The 16396-nt window shown below is 45.7% G+C and overlaps 1 protein-coding gene across 18 annotated transcripts in view; it reads left to right on the forward strand.

Moving 5' to 3' along the window:
- Positions 1 to 16396, forward strand: part of KIAA1217 (KIAA1217 ortholog) — a 527643-nt gene that overhangs the window by 356825 nt on the left and 154422 nt on the right. For all 18 annotated transcript variants that reach the window (XM_061436005.1, XM_061436020.1, XM_061436019.1 and 15 more), the window contains one exon: positions 2082 to 2280. In XM_061436005.1, the coding sequence (XP_061291989.1) occupies positions 2082 to 2280 (199 nt within the window). The remainder of the gene's footprint in view (positions 1 to 2081; positions 2281 to 16396) is intronic.

Consider the following 16396-nt stretch of genomic DNA (forward strand, 5'->3'; position numbering starts at 1 on the left):
ATGGGTTCAGTCCCTGGGTCAGGAAGATCCTCTGAAGAGGGAAATGGCAACCCACTCCAGTGTTCTTGCCTGGAAAATCCCATGGATGGAGGAGCCTGGCAGGCTACTGTTGATGGGGTTGCAAAGAATCGGACAGACTGAGCAACTTTCACGTTCATTCAGCGTAACCCCCCTAGTTTCCCTGACTCCTTTTCTCTGACCTTCTACATGTACAACCTCCAGCCTCCACACAACAGCCCAAATGATCTTATAAAAAAATGTATCTGATCCTGACCCCTCCCCCTTCTCCCTGCCTCAGATGGCACTCTGGTAGCTTAGAGTCAGAGTGAGAATTCTCCCCTTGACCCCAGGGCTCTGTGGGATCTGGGGTCTGCTGGTCTCCAGTGCTTACCACTTCTTTCTTTCTGCCTTGGGAGCTTTGCACATGCTGCCTTCGTCTTTTCATCCCGCCCCCGGCGTGTCCCCTTCTCCCAACTTCCGTCGTCCTTGAGATCACAGTTGACTTGCTTTTCCAGTTCTCCACGTATATACACCCCCTCACCAGTCTGGATTCACACTGTCAGTGTCTTCTGCGTCTGTCCCCTGTAAGCACCATGAGGGCGGGATCTCATCTGTTTTATCTGTCGTTCTGTTCCCAGTACCAACCGTGTGCTAGTATGTACCTAGCATGTACCTGGAATATACTAGGCACTTGATAGGTGTTCATTGAAAGGATGAATGGACGTACCAAACAGTTCATGGTGTAAGCTTAATTATACACTATCTTGTGTTGTGATCCTTCACTAATTTCACCAATTAGTTTGAAAACCTTTGACATCAGGCAATGTGATATCTGTCTGTCTGTCTCAGTTGCTCACGGTGCTCAGTATATGTTCAAGAAATGTTATTGACCAACGCAAATTATGAATGTTTTACACATTCATTACAGCATAGATAACCAAGCGAGAAATTCAATTATGTATATGTGTGTCTGAGTTATAGGTACTTTCTGCTGTTTGTCGAGGTTAAGTGATAACCAAAACACTTAACCAAGTGATAACCAAGACATAGTCTGAATTATGGAATTTCGGCCTCAAAAGAAAAGAAATCAAGTGTGATAGAAATATTTCTCTCACAGTTGTATTTTACTGATTTTTGGAAACAGTCTAGAGAGAGGAGTTTAGAGAACTGGTTGTGTTCAATTTGCTTTGGTGTGAGGGCATCTTCCGTGTGAGGTTATAAAAATATGCACAGTGCCATCTGCTGTGCTTATAACCACCGCTAGAATTTGTCTGGCAAAAGGAACTAATTTGCCATCATTCTTTTTATTTATTGGCTGCACTGGGTATTCGTTGCTGCAAGCAGGCTTTCTCTAGTTGCAGCAAGTGGCAGCTACTCTTCACTGCAGCACAGGCTTCTCACTGCGATAGCTTCTCTTGTTGCGGAGCACGCAGCTCAGTATTTGTGGCACACAGATGTAGTTGCTCCATGACGTGTGGATCTTCCTCAATCAGGAATCGAACCTGAGTCCCCTGCATTGGTAGGCAGATTCTTAACCACTGGACCACCAGGGAAGTCCCTGCTATCATCCTCTCCAGTAATGTAAGAAGAAAGTCCCTCAGTCATGTTCTGACTCTTTGCAACCCCATGGACTGTAGCCCACCAGGCTCCTCCATCCATGGGATTTTCCAGGCAAGAATACTGCAGTGGGTTGCCATTTCCTTCTCCAGGGAATCTTTCCGACCCAGGAATCGAACCTGGGTCTCCTGCATTGCAGGGAGATGCTTTACCATCTGAGCCACCAGGGAAGCCTGTAATGTAGCTTGTCCTCAACTCCTTGGTTGAATCGGCATTTGCGCTGTTATGTCCAGTGATAAAAACCTTAATGGAATATTCACTCAGGGACAACTTTTTTCCCAGTAACTTGCATAACTGAGATTCCGACCCACTGGGTCTTTATTTCTATATCCAGTCCTTCCAATGGACTGTTTTTCGTTGCCATGTTGTTCTTCCAGCTCAGCAGATCTTGATGGTATAGAAAATATTTTCAGCATAAGTAGTAACAATCTGTTTTCCCACTTTCTTTCAAATGCCTTTTGCAGACAAGAAGCCCCAAACTCTCTCACAGTCCTCAGCCTCCCAACTTGGGCGACCCAGTGGAGCATCTATCAGAGGCGTCTGCTGATTCTTTGGAAGCCATGTCTGAGGGAGAAACTCCCAGTCCTTTCTCCAGAGGCAGCCGGACTCGGGCAAGCCTTCCAGTGGTGAGGTCCACCAACCAGACGAAAGAAAGATCTCTGGGTAAGCTTCAAAAGGCAGCTTCTGATTTTTACTACTGCACGTGTGTGCGTTTATACTTCTGAACACAGACCCCTACATCGGAATGTTAATTTGATCTTGATTTATAAAGCCTCAAGTACTCAGAAACTCCGATGACTTAACATGAAGCCTTGAGGATTTACCTGATGAAGAAGCATCTAGTCCAGGCGGTCTCTGGGGCTGGGCACATGCAGAACTGGCTGGGGTTGGCACTCAAACAAGAGGCTAGCAGCGCTTGTCTGTGTCCTGGTATAGGGAATAGAGAGGGACACTTTGCCAAATGAGCCTCATTTCTTGGGAACCTCCTCCCCAGTTTCAGAACTGTGGATGGTTGGGGTATGAGCCCCACTCCACTGTCTGACAGTCCAGGGGAGGACATGAATGGCTCCAGGAAGAAGACGTGCAGTGTGGCCAGCACCCCCATGACTGGTTATGAAAGCCAGAAACACAAGGCTGTTCACCCTGCCACCACATGAAAGGGTGGAGGGCCTTAGCAAGAGGTTAGCATAGCCTTTTCTTTCAACAAGCTTTTAGGAAACGCTTGTGATCAGTTGCTTCAGTTGCGTGGAACTCTTTGCAACCCTGTGGGCCGCCATAGCCCGCCAGGCTCCTCTGTCCATGGGATTGTCCAGGCAAGAATACTGGTGTGGGTTGCCATGCCCTCCTCAAGGGGATCTTCCTGACACAGGGATCGAAACCCGCATCACTTATGTCCCCTGCATTGGCAGGTGGGTTCTTTATCACCTGGGAAGCCCCTACCCTCACGTAGCATCTGCTTTTTCATATTGGATATTCACTTTCTATCTCACTTTGCTTCTTTTTCCTTCCTGGCCCTTTAACAAAAGGCACAGATCCTGAAGATTTAGACATTTTTGCAAATCGTGTTGGTATTTCATAGGGTTAACCTGCCTTCTCAAGGTTCTGATTCGGTACCTGTGTTTACAGACATCTGGGGTCAGGAGAAAGAGGGACGGGAACGGGATCAACCCACAAAAGGCTTCAGGGTGGGCCTCTGCAGAAGACAGCTGAATTCTCTTAAAACCAAGCAAACGCCTTGCTTGAAGAACAGAGAAGGATGTGGGGAGGTATCCTGATTTTGTTTCCTCAGTCACAGTTGGTAACCAAAGCGAATTGGGTTCAGACACTGTCCTAGGTCTTTTTTTTTTTTTTTTTAAAGCTGCGCTGGATCTTTGATGTCGTGCAGGGGGCTGTTCTCTAGCTGCAGTGTGCGGGCTTCTCACTGGGGTGGCTTCTCTTGTTGTGGAGCATAGGCTTTAGAGTGCAGGGGCGCATGGACTCCGCAGTTGTGGCACACAGGTTTAGCTGCCCCAAGACATGTAGGATCTTAGTTCCCGGACCAGGGATCGAACTGATGTCCCCAGCATTGCAAGGTGAATTTTTAACCACTGGAGCCCTGTCCTAGGGAAGCCCTGTCCTAGGTCTTTTAAAGAGAAAAACAAGATAAACCAAAAATACCCCATTTTTACTTGCATTATTGATATTAATTTTTAGCCTTCAGTTTTGTATACTTCACGTTTGGTTAATAATCCAGGGTCCTCATTTTACTAGTGAAAGATGAAAGCCATGGAAAATCTCCTTTTTGTTTTCTGAGGAACATAGTTAATTAAATTGTGGAAGTGGGAAGGCCCTCTATTTCCTATTAACTCCATTTACCAATGAAGGCCCGGGGTTTGCAAGGGTGCACTGCACCCAGCGAGCATACGGGGCCCTGGCAGTGTCAGCAGGATCCAGGCTGGTGCTTTCCATCTAGAGTACAGGGCTTAATGTTCTCTTAACCCCACTCCTGCTTGAGGCAGGAGCCCGGGAACCAGCCAAGAAGTGAAATTTCTCCTTTGTGCTTTGCAGGAAATGGATGAGGTTCAGTACTCTATAAAGATAGGCTGTGCTTTGCAAAATAGAATGAAAGAGAAGAACAAATACTTCTGCACCTTCCCCCTTACCTGGGGAACGGCATGCCAGTGGGATAATGGAGCCTTTGTCTTACAGGCAGGAATTTCCCCTGCAGCCAAGCACACTTGGCAGTGCAGGTATCCATAGATACTGGCTGCCTTAGAAAGCCAACCTCTGGGCTTCGGGGCTGAAGGCTTAGGACAGGCAACCTTGCCTTAGGAATTGCTGAGCGTGGCTGGTATTTTTCTCATGGGCCGGCTGAACTTATGCAAAACGCTGTTTTACTCTAAGCATGCCTTGCTGTGAAGTTCTGGCAAGTCCCAGCAGATTCACAAATGCAAAGGAGGTGTTTATTCTTCCGGCTCCAGGAGGAACTTTGGGGCCAGTGATTTCCCCAAATCCTGCTTGGAGAGAGAGAAACGCTGGGAGAGGAGAGGAGTGAGAACTTTGCCCCTTCGACAGGAGCCCTGGGGCCAGAAAATGAGGCTGGCCCGGGCCAGTGTGCCTGACGCTGCCCTTCACTGCCTCTCTGTGGCCGACCTGGGAATGTCCTCTGGCCGCACCTGGCCTTCCTGACATAATCCAATTGAGCTAGGATAGGAAATGAACAGGAAAGTGAGTCAAGGAGAGTCTATATACAATCTCTCTGCCAGGGGCCTTGCTGGCCTCCTGTTTGAAAAAGTCCCTGTGTGCCTGACTGTATTTAACACCCAGATATGGGAACAGCCAGCTCCCCAGAGAGCAGGACTGGGAGAAGCAGGGTCCCCCAGCATTTCAGTGATGAAGGCCATTTAGGACCCCAGACCTCAGAGGCTGCGGACGAAACAGCTGTAATCTCTTGCAAACCCACTCTGGGCGCCACCTGCAAGTCCCGGGTTTCCTTTGGGGTCAGTGCAATGTCATTTTCTCTTAATCCACAGAACTTGGGTAGGACCTTCCCACCCAACTCCTGTTCATCTTGTGTTTAAATTTGTCATGGTTGGTTCTGCATGGATTATTACGTTAATTTTGATTTTTTAAAAAATATCATTAAAATATTATTTATCTTGATTACTGAGTTTTGGAGGGGGGCCCATAAATTGTGTGCCTGAGGAGAGTGCCTCACTCGCCTCAGCCGAATAGCTGCCCATGTGTCACCCCAAGGATTTCGCGTATCATCCAGGAGACCTCCAGCCACAGGGCCCGGAAGGGGCGGGAGCGGGAGAGCCCCGGCTCCCAGGCTTCGCTTCTGCACATGCGCAGTGTGTCAGTGGCCCCCTTCCCCAGTCCTGGGCAGGGTCTGGACCAATTCTCCCATCGCTCCCGCTCCCTGGAGAGGATGCGACCTTGCTTTCACTTCAGGCAGCCTGTGCCTGGAGATAAACCTGCTGGCTTAATCATTTTTTCACTTGAATAATCCTACCTTTCTAGTGCTTTGGCGTATTTAGGATATGGGAGGAGCGCGGACTTGGTGCATTGCACAGAGGCTTTTAGAAAATGTGCCAGAGAGAGATGGGACAGCTCTGAGACGCTGATTAGGACAGAGAAGGGAGACGTTGCAGGTGCCCGTGTAATAGTCTCTCTCAAACGCTCCCCTGCATGCAAGGTGGGAGCTTCTCATTCCAGGATTTCAGGTGGGGCCAAGAGACAGCAAAACCCAGAAATCTTGTCTGATGCTGGGAGCCAACTAGTCACTCTCAGAGATTTACAAAGCTGAAAGTAAAGAAAAAAAGTTGCTCAGCGCTCTGATTTATAACATGACCAAGCTCCAAAGATCTGTCACCTCTAAATCTTTACTTCTGCGGAGTAGTGGGTCCCCCGCACACTCCACCCATGCGGAGACCAAATGAAATTCTTCTCAGTGGAATTTATGCCATTTCTGCTTCCCTCTCTCTTTGGTGAAAAGAGAGATGGTTCGGGGAAAGGAAATCTCCAAAAGAAAGTAAAAACCGTCTTGCCATAGAGTGAAGTTTTAGAAATCATTTCCGTGTAAAATTGTCCCACAGTTATTAGGTCTGGGTCTTAATGATGGAGTCGTTTCCTTTTAGTCATTGCTGTCTTATAAATGTCTGTATGGAATGCAACCGCGGGCAGGGGCTGGGGTCTGGCTGCTCCACAGTCAGCCGTGAGGGAAAGAAGAGCCACAAGTTGTTCCCACCCTTCTGTGTACCCTCAGGAATTTGAAAATAAAACTCATATAAAAGCACACAGCAGCAACTTCCTCCTCGCTGCAGCCAGATGCCTTGGGTGATCGTATCCTGAACGGTTAGCTTTGGAAAGGACACCTTCCTTACCAGCCCAGCAGCCAGAGGTGCTGCCATTTCTGTAGCAAATTTCCTCTTAAACACTCAGACTCTATAAACAAGAATGGCTTTTAAAGGCTCCGGAGGATTTGAGACTCTTGGAGGGAGAACTTGCCCAACGTGTGTGACTCGTTGAGTATGTTTGGGCTGTCCTCTTATTTTGAGGTGGTGACCGTGATGGGGACCATATCCGGCTGGGAGTCTTTAAGGAACAGAGAGTTCACCTTTGCCAGAATCTCCCCGCCTGTGCAAAGGAGTGAGCAGGAGGTTAGAGAAAAAGATGGAGGAAACGTCCACGTGTAAAGAGGAAAACCAAGGATGTTTATGGGTGAAGACTGTGAGCCTCATATTAAGATTATTTGAGCATGAAGAGCTAGCCTCTGAAGAGTTTAAAAAAAAAAGAAATGAATTTCAGACACATGGACACAACAATATTGCTGGGCAGAGTAAAGAAAGCACTAAAGGGATTTAAGTGCTGGTAGCGGTTAACATGTAATAGTGTAAAAACTAAAACTTGCAGAAGAGTTTGGTTGTAGGTCAGTAGCTTGGGAGCATGTTCCTGACCTTTTTAGGGTGCCATCAAAGAAAAGGTGAAAGGGTCATTTCTAGCTTGGGAACTCAGTGAGCGGGGTGGGAGGACACGGCGACTGGCCAGCGTGGTCCACTCCTGTCTCCTTCTAGCATTCCTTCTTTTACTTTGGAGGCTGGAAAGCAGAATCATTCTGGAATAGCAGATACGCTGGGTTCCAGAAGTAGGGACCAAGGCATTTGTGGAGGCTTTGGATTTTCTTCAGCACCATTTGCTGAGCGGTCTCAGGGCATAGCCACTCACTTGACAGAGCTGAAGTCTGGGCATCTGTTTTACTTCTGCTGAGGACACAGGTGTGGTGTGACTTTGCAGTGGGACCAGCAGCTTCTGGACTTCCAAAGCAGAGTCACAGTGGTCCAGGGCCACTGGAAGCTTCCCCCTTGTCAAATGGGTTGTGCAGTCTCCCAGTTCTAGTTAACATTCAGCCCAATGACTCCACAAGCCAGTTAATAAATCTGTCTTTTGCTTAAACCAGCTGGAGTCAGTTCAGTTTTCTGCACTGAATCCTCACTGATAACAAGGGATCTGATTGGCTGTGCTTGTAGCAATTATAGTGCCACCTCTTCTGCATGTTCTAGAAAAGATGGCAGGTACCAGTAGGCACAGACTGATGACTTCTAAAGACTTGTCAGTAAACTGGAGAATGAACTGAAGGTGCGATTTCTCAACTGTGTTCCTCAGCGCTCTGGAGTTTTGTGGCATTTTCTCTACTATAAATATTGCATTTTCATATAAGATTTCATTTGGCAAATGAGCTGTGTTGGACTGCTAACCACCCACACAGTAAAAAGCATTAAGTAGACCAAGGGGCATTGGAGAATAAGAGAGAGGTCATGAAGACATTTTCTTTCCATAACAGGGGTTCCTTGAACTCTTCTATTTGGCTGTATCAGGTAAATCAAAAGATTATCTCTTAGATTTTTTGCTCCTGATGTAATGAATGTCCTGAAAGGTAATGCTTTTTAAAAAGTGAATTGATCTTTAAGCTAAGGAGAAAAAACATATTTGGGACTGGGAAGTAACCACTGAAAGGAAGTATTTCAAGAAACCTTTGGGACTTCCCTGGAGGTCCAGTGGTTAAGACTTCGCCTTCCTATGCAGGGGGTGCAGGTTCCATCCCTGGTCAGGGAGCTAAGATTCCACGTGCCTTGCAACCAAAAAACCAAAACAGAAAACAGAAGCGGCATTGTAACAAGTTCAATAAAGAATGTTTCTTAAAAAAGAAAGAAATCCTCTGGTATCGCAAAACATGTTTTTGTGATGCAAGTAATCACCCCCAATTTTCCTTTATTACCTGGGATTTTCATATATGAGTTTCTCTAAGAGAGAAGCCAAGAGGGTAAACTTGGCTTTACCCTTTACCCTCTGAAAGAGGAGAGTACTTATCCGAGTTTACCCTCTTGGCTCTCAATTCACCCATAAGAAAGAATGTTCTTGTAAAAGATTGGAGACTCATGATTTGTTTGTACTTACTTTAAAAAATAACGTTAGTCCGATGTCTTTCAAAATCCCTTGCTATTAACATTCCTGGGTTGAAACTTTAGAATAGATTTCTCAGACTTTGAGGAAATGGTTCAATTAATGTGGTACCTACGGAGTTCTGTGCCCTTTACCAACTTCTTGAGGATTGTTTTGCAGATGGGATGCTGGTAGGAAAAGCATCAATGAAGGTGAATAGAAGATTTGGTGGAATCCAAGGGCCCTCCCCAAGATACCATTCATTTACAGAATCTGGGACTTCCCTGGTGGTCTAGTGACTAAGATTCTGATATTCCAGTGCAGGGAGTATGGGTTCGAAGCCTGGTCATGGACCATGATTTGGTCCAAAAAAAAAATTACAGGGTTTGCCGTTGGCTGGCTGAGTACCAATGAAAAGGCATGGAGAAGACTTGGAGTATGCTGTTTCTGTCTCCTCCTTTATAGCTGGGATGTTGCTAAACCTGGACCTTTACTTTTTGTTATACTTTTTGTTAAGTTCAGTTCAATTGCTCAGTCGTATCTGACTCTTTGTGACCCCATGGAGTGCAGCACACCAGGTTTCCCTGTCCATCACCAACGCCCAGATGCTCAAACTCATGCCAATCGAGTTGGTGATGCCATCCAACCATCTTGTTCTCTGTCGTCCCCTTCTCCTCCTGCCTTCAATCTTTCCCAGCATCAGGGTCTTTTCCAATGAGTCAGTTCTTTGCATCAGGTGGCCAAAGTATTGGAGCTTCAGCTTCACAATCAGTCCTTTTAAGTTAAGGGCAACCATTTCTAAACTGCAGGTGGAGCTCTAGGGTTAAATGCTGGAAAGGTGACTTCAGTTTCCAAAGCCATTTCAGAAAACCAGTCCCCCCATACCTTGTGTGTGCTCAGTCACTAAGTCATATCTGACTCTTTTGAGACCCCAGTGGACTGGAGCCTGGCAGACTCCTCTGTCCATGGGATTATCCTGGCAAGAATACTGCAGTGGATTTGCCATTTCCTCCTCCAGGAAATCTTCCCGACCCAGGGATTGAACTCGAGTCTCCAGTGTCTCCTGCATTGGCAGGAGGATTCTTTACCACTGAGCCACCTGGGAAGCCCAGCCCATCTGTTAGCCAGTATGAAATATTTCACTCTCTCTGTCACAATCATAAAATCCATTCAAACCCAGACATCTAGACAATGTTTAGATTTTTTTCCTGATGTATTTATAAAAATACTCTTATTCAAAAAAGAACTCTTCATCAAATTTCACAAGTCAGCAAAAGAAAGCAAGACAAGTTTTATCCATATAAATCTATACATCCAAAGTAGATTTGATTTGGCTTAAAACAATAAAAGTATATAAGAATCATTAAGACAAGAGTTAACACAAGTACCAGTTGGCCGCAATATGTGTGTCAAGAAAATTACGATAAGAATAATTGCTATAATTGCAGCCAAGATGAAAAAAGAAGATAAAAAGAGAAATGTAATGAGTTCAGTGAATTTCTTTATTTAAGAAGAGGTTTAGGGCCCCTTATTTAGAGCATTTAATCCAAGACCTCCTGTATCTTAATATTGTTGACATTATATTATGTAATAGTTTTATTTAACAGTTGTTTTATGGAGAGTTTCTTTGTATAAAACTTCAAAATCCAAGGATATCGTCTGAAACCATCTTATTAGAAGGTCCAATCACTTTATGGCAAATAGATGGGGAAAAAGTGGAAACAGTTATAGATTTTATTTTCTTGGGCTCCAAAATCACTGCAGACAGTGACTGCAGCCATAAAATGAGAAGACGCTTGCTCCTTGGAAGAAAAACTGTGACAAACCTAGGCAGCATATTAAAAAGCAGAGATACCACTTTGCTGACACATGTCCATATATCAAAGCTATGGTTTTTCCAGTGAATGCGAAAGTTGGACCATAAACAAAGCTGAGTGCTGAAGAATTGATGCTTTTGAATTGTGGTGCTGGAGAAGACTCTTGAGAGTCCCTTGGACTGCAAGGAGATCAAACCAGTCAATCCTAAAGGAAATCAACCCCTAATATTCATTGGAAGGACTGATGCTAAAAGTGAAACTCCGTTACTCCGGCCACCTGATGTGAAGACCTGACTCATTGGAGACGATCATTGGAGAGGCCCCTGATGCTGGGAAAGATTAAATGCAGAAGAAGTGGACAACAGAGGATGAGATGGTTGGATGGCATCCCTGACTCAATGGACATGAGTTTGAGCAAATTCTGGGAGATAGTGAAGGACGGGGATGCCTGGCTTGCTGCGGTCCATGGGATCACAAAGAGTCGGACGTGACTTAGAGATGGAACAGCAATGTCTTTGGGGTTCTGTAGGTTTCTAGTGATCTCATTTGATACATGGAAAGAGCTGACATAGTCTTGATAATTGACCTGACTCCCCAGGTGATTGGCCTTTGGCTGTTAATAATCTCATCAGGGTGGGTCATTTCAGATAGAGAGGAAAATTTGAGGAGCAGGTCACTGTTTTGGTTTTTAATATTTGTTTATGTGTTTGGCTGCGCTGGGTCTTAGTTGTGGCGTTGAACCCTTAGTTGCAGAATGTGTGGTCTAGTTCCCTGACCAGGGATTGAACCCAGGCCCCCTGCATTGGGAGCTCGGAGTCTTAGCCACCGGACCTTCATTATTGAAGGCTTGAAAGGCAGAAGAGAGTTAGAGAAGAAATCTCCCCCCAAATTCCAAATTCCTAATAATACCAACTGTTTACTCTAGACTCCAGGGATGAGGTTGGAAGTATTTGGTTTCAGGTGATGTTCCCTGATACTCTCTGCTTGGAACAAGAGTTGAGCTATTGCATTACTTTTAGGGGAAAATATTTCATTTATAAATTGCTGTTGTTTCCCTTTGCAACGAAAACTCTACCTAAAAATCTGTTGACCGTGCCTTGCTATTTTTATTTATTTATTTATTTGGCAAATGCAAAATTCATTGCACCCTTAAGAGTTTCTTGCCAAGTTAATTTGTTCTTTCAAAGCTGGCTATAAAATATAATCCTTAATGTTCATCTTATTCTATGAGTCCACACACATTTTTTGCACCTGCTTTTAAAGATGATTCTATGGACTACTAAAAATAATATGAAGATGCATGCCAGCTTTATGTTACAAACCCAAGACAGATTCCATCCTTGGTGCCCTCATCCTAAACGTGGCCTCCAGAGAGCTGACATCTGGAAACTGAGATTTGTGGCAGCTTTTTATGTTTCAGGCAGAGTGTAAGAACAGAGGGAAGAACACATGGGCATTGTTAGAGAGGAGATGTATATCTTCTATGTGTGTCTTCTTAGGCAAAGAAAAGGGTGAATTCCCATCCGAATTTCTCAAGTAAGCTCTGTGACAAGGGGAACTGAATGGCTTCTGGTCTGGAAATGAGGTTCTATCTGCATCACCAGGGGACTCAGTCTCCATCCAGAAGCTGCTTTTGAGCATGACAGTCGGTGAGCCCCAAAGCACCACCACGATGGTCTTTAGTTACTTACCAGTTGGAGCCACTCTCTGAGGGTCTGAAATTGGCCAAACTGTATCTTCCCCCCACCCCTCCGTCTTCAAGTTCGTATGTTAAAGTCTTAACCCCTGGTATCTCAGAATGTGACTGAGTTAGGAGACAGGGCTTTTAAAGAGGCAATTAGAACAAGGTAATAAGAGTGTACCCTCATCCAATAGGACTGGCATCCTTATAAGAAGAGAAGGTTAGGAGACAGACAGGTGCAGAGGGAGGACCATGTGAGGACCTGGGGAGGAGGGCTATCTATGAGCCAAGGAGAGACACTACAGAAGACACCAACCCTGATGACACCTTGGTCTCAGACTTGAGCTTCCAGAAAGTGAGAGAATAGATTTCTGTTGGGAAGCCACCTAGTTGTCAAACTTTGTTATGGCGGCCCCAGCAAACCCAAACAGGGACTCACGTCACTCGTATCCTCCCACTTTCTTTCTCATGTGAGGGGACAGGCTGTGGCAGTTGTCACAAACTTGAAGTATTTCTGTCTTTAAGACAGTAAAATTAGACGCGTCGAGTTTTCTGTTGAAGTTGAGTTTCATTCCAGCCTCTTTACCTCTGGGACTTCTCAGGTGGCACTAGTGGTAAAAGAATCCGCCTTCCAGTGCAGGAGACGTAAGAGACATGGCTTGCATCCCAGAGTCGGGAATCTCCTGAAGAAGGGAATGGCAACTCACTCCAGTCTTCTTGCCTGGAGAATTCCATGGACGGAGGAGCCTGGAGGGTGGAGGGCTACGGTCCATATGGTCACATAGAGCTGGACGTGACCAAAGTGACTTAGCATGCAAACATGGCTCCACCTTTGCCCAGTGCCTCGACCTGCCTGCTTAGCATTGCAAGGGAAAATTTTAAAACCCCTGGGACAGAGTCATCATCCATGACTGCTTTTCTGTCTGGTGTCTCTCAAGTGCCATCCTCAGATTTAGCAAATGAAAGTTGTTTCACATCGGAGTGACTTAATTGTATCCCATCCAGAAAAGCTCGGAAGGTAATCATCTGAATTTCAGTTCTCAGAAGTTTGGTGATGTCATTAAAAATTACATTCTCACCAACTTCGCTACTTTCAAAATTTCTCTGAGGTATTAAGTGGCTTCCAGATGTCTCTGGCTAACTTTCTCCCAATAATAATATAAAGCTAAACATGGAAAAAAAAATCCTTAATTTTTTTCCTCCACAGGTTTTGCCCGTTTCTCAGTTTTTTTCTGCATTCATGTGGTTATACATTTATTAAGAATCTGTTTAGTTCCAGGCACTGTTAAAGGTGCCATAGTGAGTTGTTTAGAAAATATATGAAATCTGGTGCTTGTATGCAAGGAATTTTCAGTGTAACTAAGGACACGTGCTAACCGTGAGAAGTCTTTGAAATCTACGTAAATCAAAGACTGCACAGATGACCCTTGCATTTACTCAGTCATTCTGGCCTCCTAGCCGTGCCACGTCAGAACTAGACACACTCCGCTCTCTCTGTGCCTGGGTTCAACTCCCACTCTCGGACCCTTGCCTCTGCACGGCCCCCTCTTCACTTCATTCAGAGCTGTGCTCAAGCAGCCTCATCAGTGAATGCTCCCCCAAGTAACATTCACTCCGCCGATCACTTTTGCGTTCTTTCTCATGACACATCGTTTAGGACAGTGGTTCTCAAATTTTAGCAGAGACCTCGTTAAAACACCGATGCCTGGCTCTGCTTATTGGCTTTATGGTTCAGTAGATTTGGGGTGAGACCCAAGCACTTGCAGCTCTGACTAGTCCCCAGGTGATGCTGGTCAGGGGATCACTGATTTTGTACCTTAGGAAAGATTTGGGCTTCCCAGATGCTGCTAGCGGTAAAGAAGGCACCTGCCAATGCAGGAGATGTAAGAGATGCGGGTTTGATCCCTGGATCAGGAAGATCCCCTGGAGAATGGGAATGGCACCCCACTCCAGTATTCTTGTCTGGAGAATTCCATGGACAGAGGACCCCCGAGGGCTACAGTCCACGGGGTGGCACAGAGTCAGACAGGACTGAAGCGACTAAGCTCGCCTGCAGGATAAGATTTTAATGTGTCATTACCATGTAGCAACACGTGAGGGCGCTTTAATTGGCTCCCAGTAGGGGAGGAAAAGTTGTCCTCATCCTTTGGTAGGAAAATACGGGGGCCTTAAATGTCACATCTTTGAACTAGAGTACTTAATTCCAGCACACATGAGTGACAGGACCCTCACAAGAAGTATGGGAATACCCATCTTACTGCAGCAAACTGTAGAGCCAACCTACTCAGCTAGATCTGTCTTGCCTTTTATTTATTTCTTTGCTTTAGCTGCCCTAGATCTTCACTGCTGTGTGTGGGCTTCCTCTAGTTGCAGTGAGCGGGGCTGCTCTTGGTTGTGGTGCATGGCTTCCTGTTGGAGTGGCCGCTCTTGTTGTGGCGCCTGTGGTATGTGGGGTCTTCCCAGAGCAAGGATCGAACCTGTATCCGCAGGTGGATTCTCAACCACCGAGCCACCAAGGAAGTCCTAGATCTGTCTTGCCTTTTGCCCTGTGCCATTCATACTTTTGATCCCTGTTTGATCTTTATCTTCCATCTCATCACCACCCCTTGACACACTTGCAAATGTCAGTAGAGTCAGCTTAGCTGGACTTCTCGTAGGACTTCATGCGTTTCTGTTCCACGTCCCAGCTTCCTCAGTTCAGACCCCCATTGGCATCCAGCCCTTGTCTGCTCCAGGGGACCTCTGGCCCTGGTCACGGTCAGTTAGCACCCCAGTATCGGTGCTGCTTGTTGTGCTGAAGAGGCCAGGGCAGATGGATGCGGCCAGTGCAGTGAAGATTTTCCTGGAGGGGAGCATTGCCTTAGTTTTGCATGTTTCTGGGACAGCCTTCTTTCATATGCTTTCATTTGCCTTCGTAAGAAGAGTTGAGTAATATAGGAACCCTTTTAAGAGTAAAAGAGTCAAATTTAACATTAATTAAATACATTTTAAATACCTACAATACACATGATGCTATGTTAAGTAGGCCACAAGAAAATCATTCTTTTAACAAATAGGGAGTTCCAACTAAGACAGCCCTGGGTGCAGTTCACAAAAAAGTCACAGCCTCTGATCTTTTAGAGTTTCTATTCTGTTGGGAGATACAGAGCATAAACAAAATATACTAATAGAGTAGATGGTGTAAATGCTAAGGAGAAAAATAAAATAGGGGCAGGGATACAGGGAGTGCTGAAGAGATGGAGGCTTGATTAGTTGTCATTTTAAAAAGGATAGACAAGGAAAGCATCATGGAGAAAGTGGCATGTGAGGGACTTCCTTGGTGGCCCAGGGGTTAAGACTCTGCATTCCCAAAGCAGCGGGTCCAGGTTCGATCCCTGGTCGGGGAACTAGATCTCCTGCATGCCTCAACTGAAAGAGCCTACCTACAGTGACTAAAAGATCCCGCCTGCCACCACTAAGTACACAGGGTAGCCGAATAAATAATTTTTTTTTTTTTAAAAGAAAGTGGCACCATGATGCAGAGCATGTAGAGATGGGAATGACACCTATATCTGAGGGAGGAGAATTCCAGGCAGAAAGATCAGCCAGTGAAAATTTTTTGAGAAAAGGGCATACCCAGAGCACTCAGGGAGACCACTGTGATTGGAGTCACACAGTACAGAGGAGTAGGGAATGAGGTTGGAGAGGCAGTGGGAACTGGACAATGCAGGGCTTTGACAGTAGCAGAGACTTGGGCTCCACTGTCCTCATTGTGATGGGAATGGCTCTGTTGCATTATGAGCAGTGACACTGCTCCCATGTGAAAGACTGTATTCTGGCTTCTGGGCTTGGAACAGACTAAAGGGGGTTGGGGCAACCAGTTAGAAGACTTGCCATAATGTAGGGAGGTGAGTGTAGAAGGAAATGGCAACGCACTCCAGTGTTCTTGCCTGGAGAATCCCAGGGACGGAGGAGCCTGGTGGGCTGCCGTGTGTGGGGTCACACAGAGTCGGACACGACTGAAGCGATTTAGCAGCAGCAGCAGCAGAGAGGTGAGAGTGTGAGCAGTGGAAGCAATGAGAAGAATTGGGGTTCTATAAGTGTTTTGCAATAAGAATAAGAAGGATCACTGCCACACAGGGGTTCTAATGAAGGAGACATACATATAAGAAATCACCATAGCAGCTAACACTTACCAAGCACTCACTCTATGCCAGATAGGTGAAATCTAACACACATCACAGCAAAAACAGAATCAGAACCCTAACAGTCTGTCTACTGAGCCCACATGCTAAAGCATTACACTGTGCTGAAAAGAGAAAGCAAGAAGTCCGAAAACAGTGGAATAATATATTTCAAATCCTGGAGAAAATATTGCTTC

This window comes from Bos javanicus, chromosome 13 (assembly GCF_032452875.1).
Source record: "Bos javanicus breed banteng chromosome 13, ARS-OSU_banteng_1.0, whole genome shotgun sequence".
Classification (NCBI taxonomy): domain Eukaryota; kingdom Metazoa; phylum Chordata; class Mammalia; order Artiodactyla; family Bovidae; genus Bos; species Bos javanicus.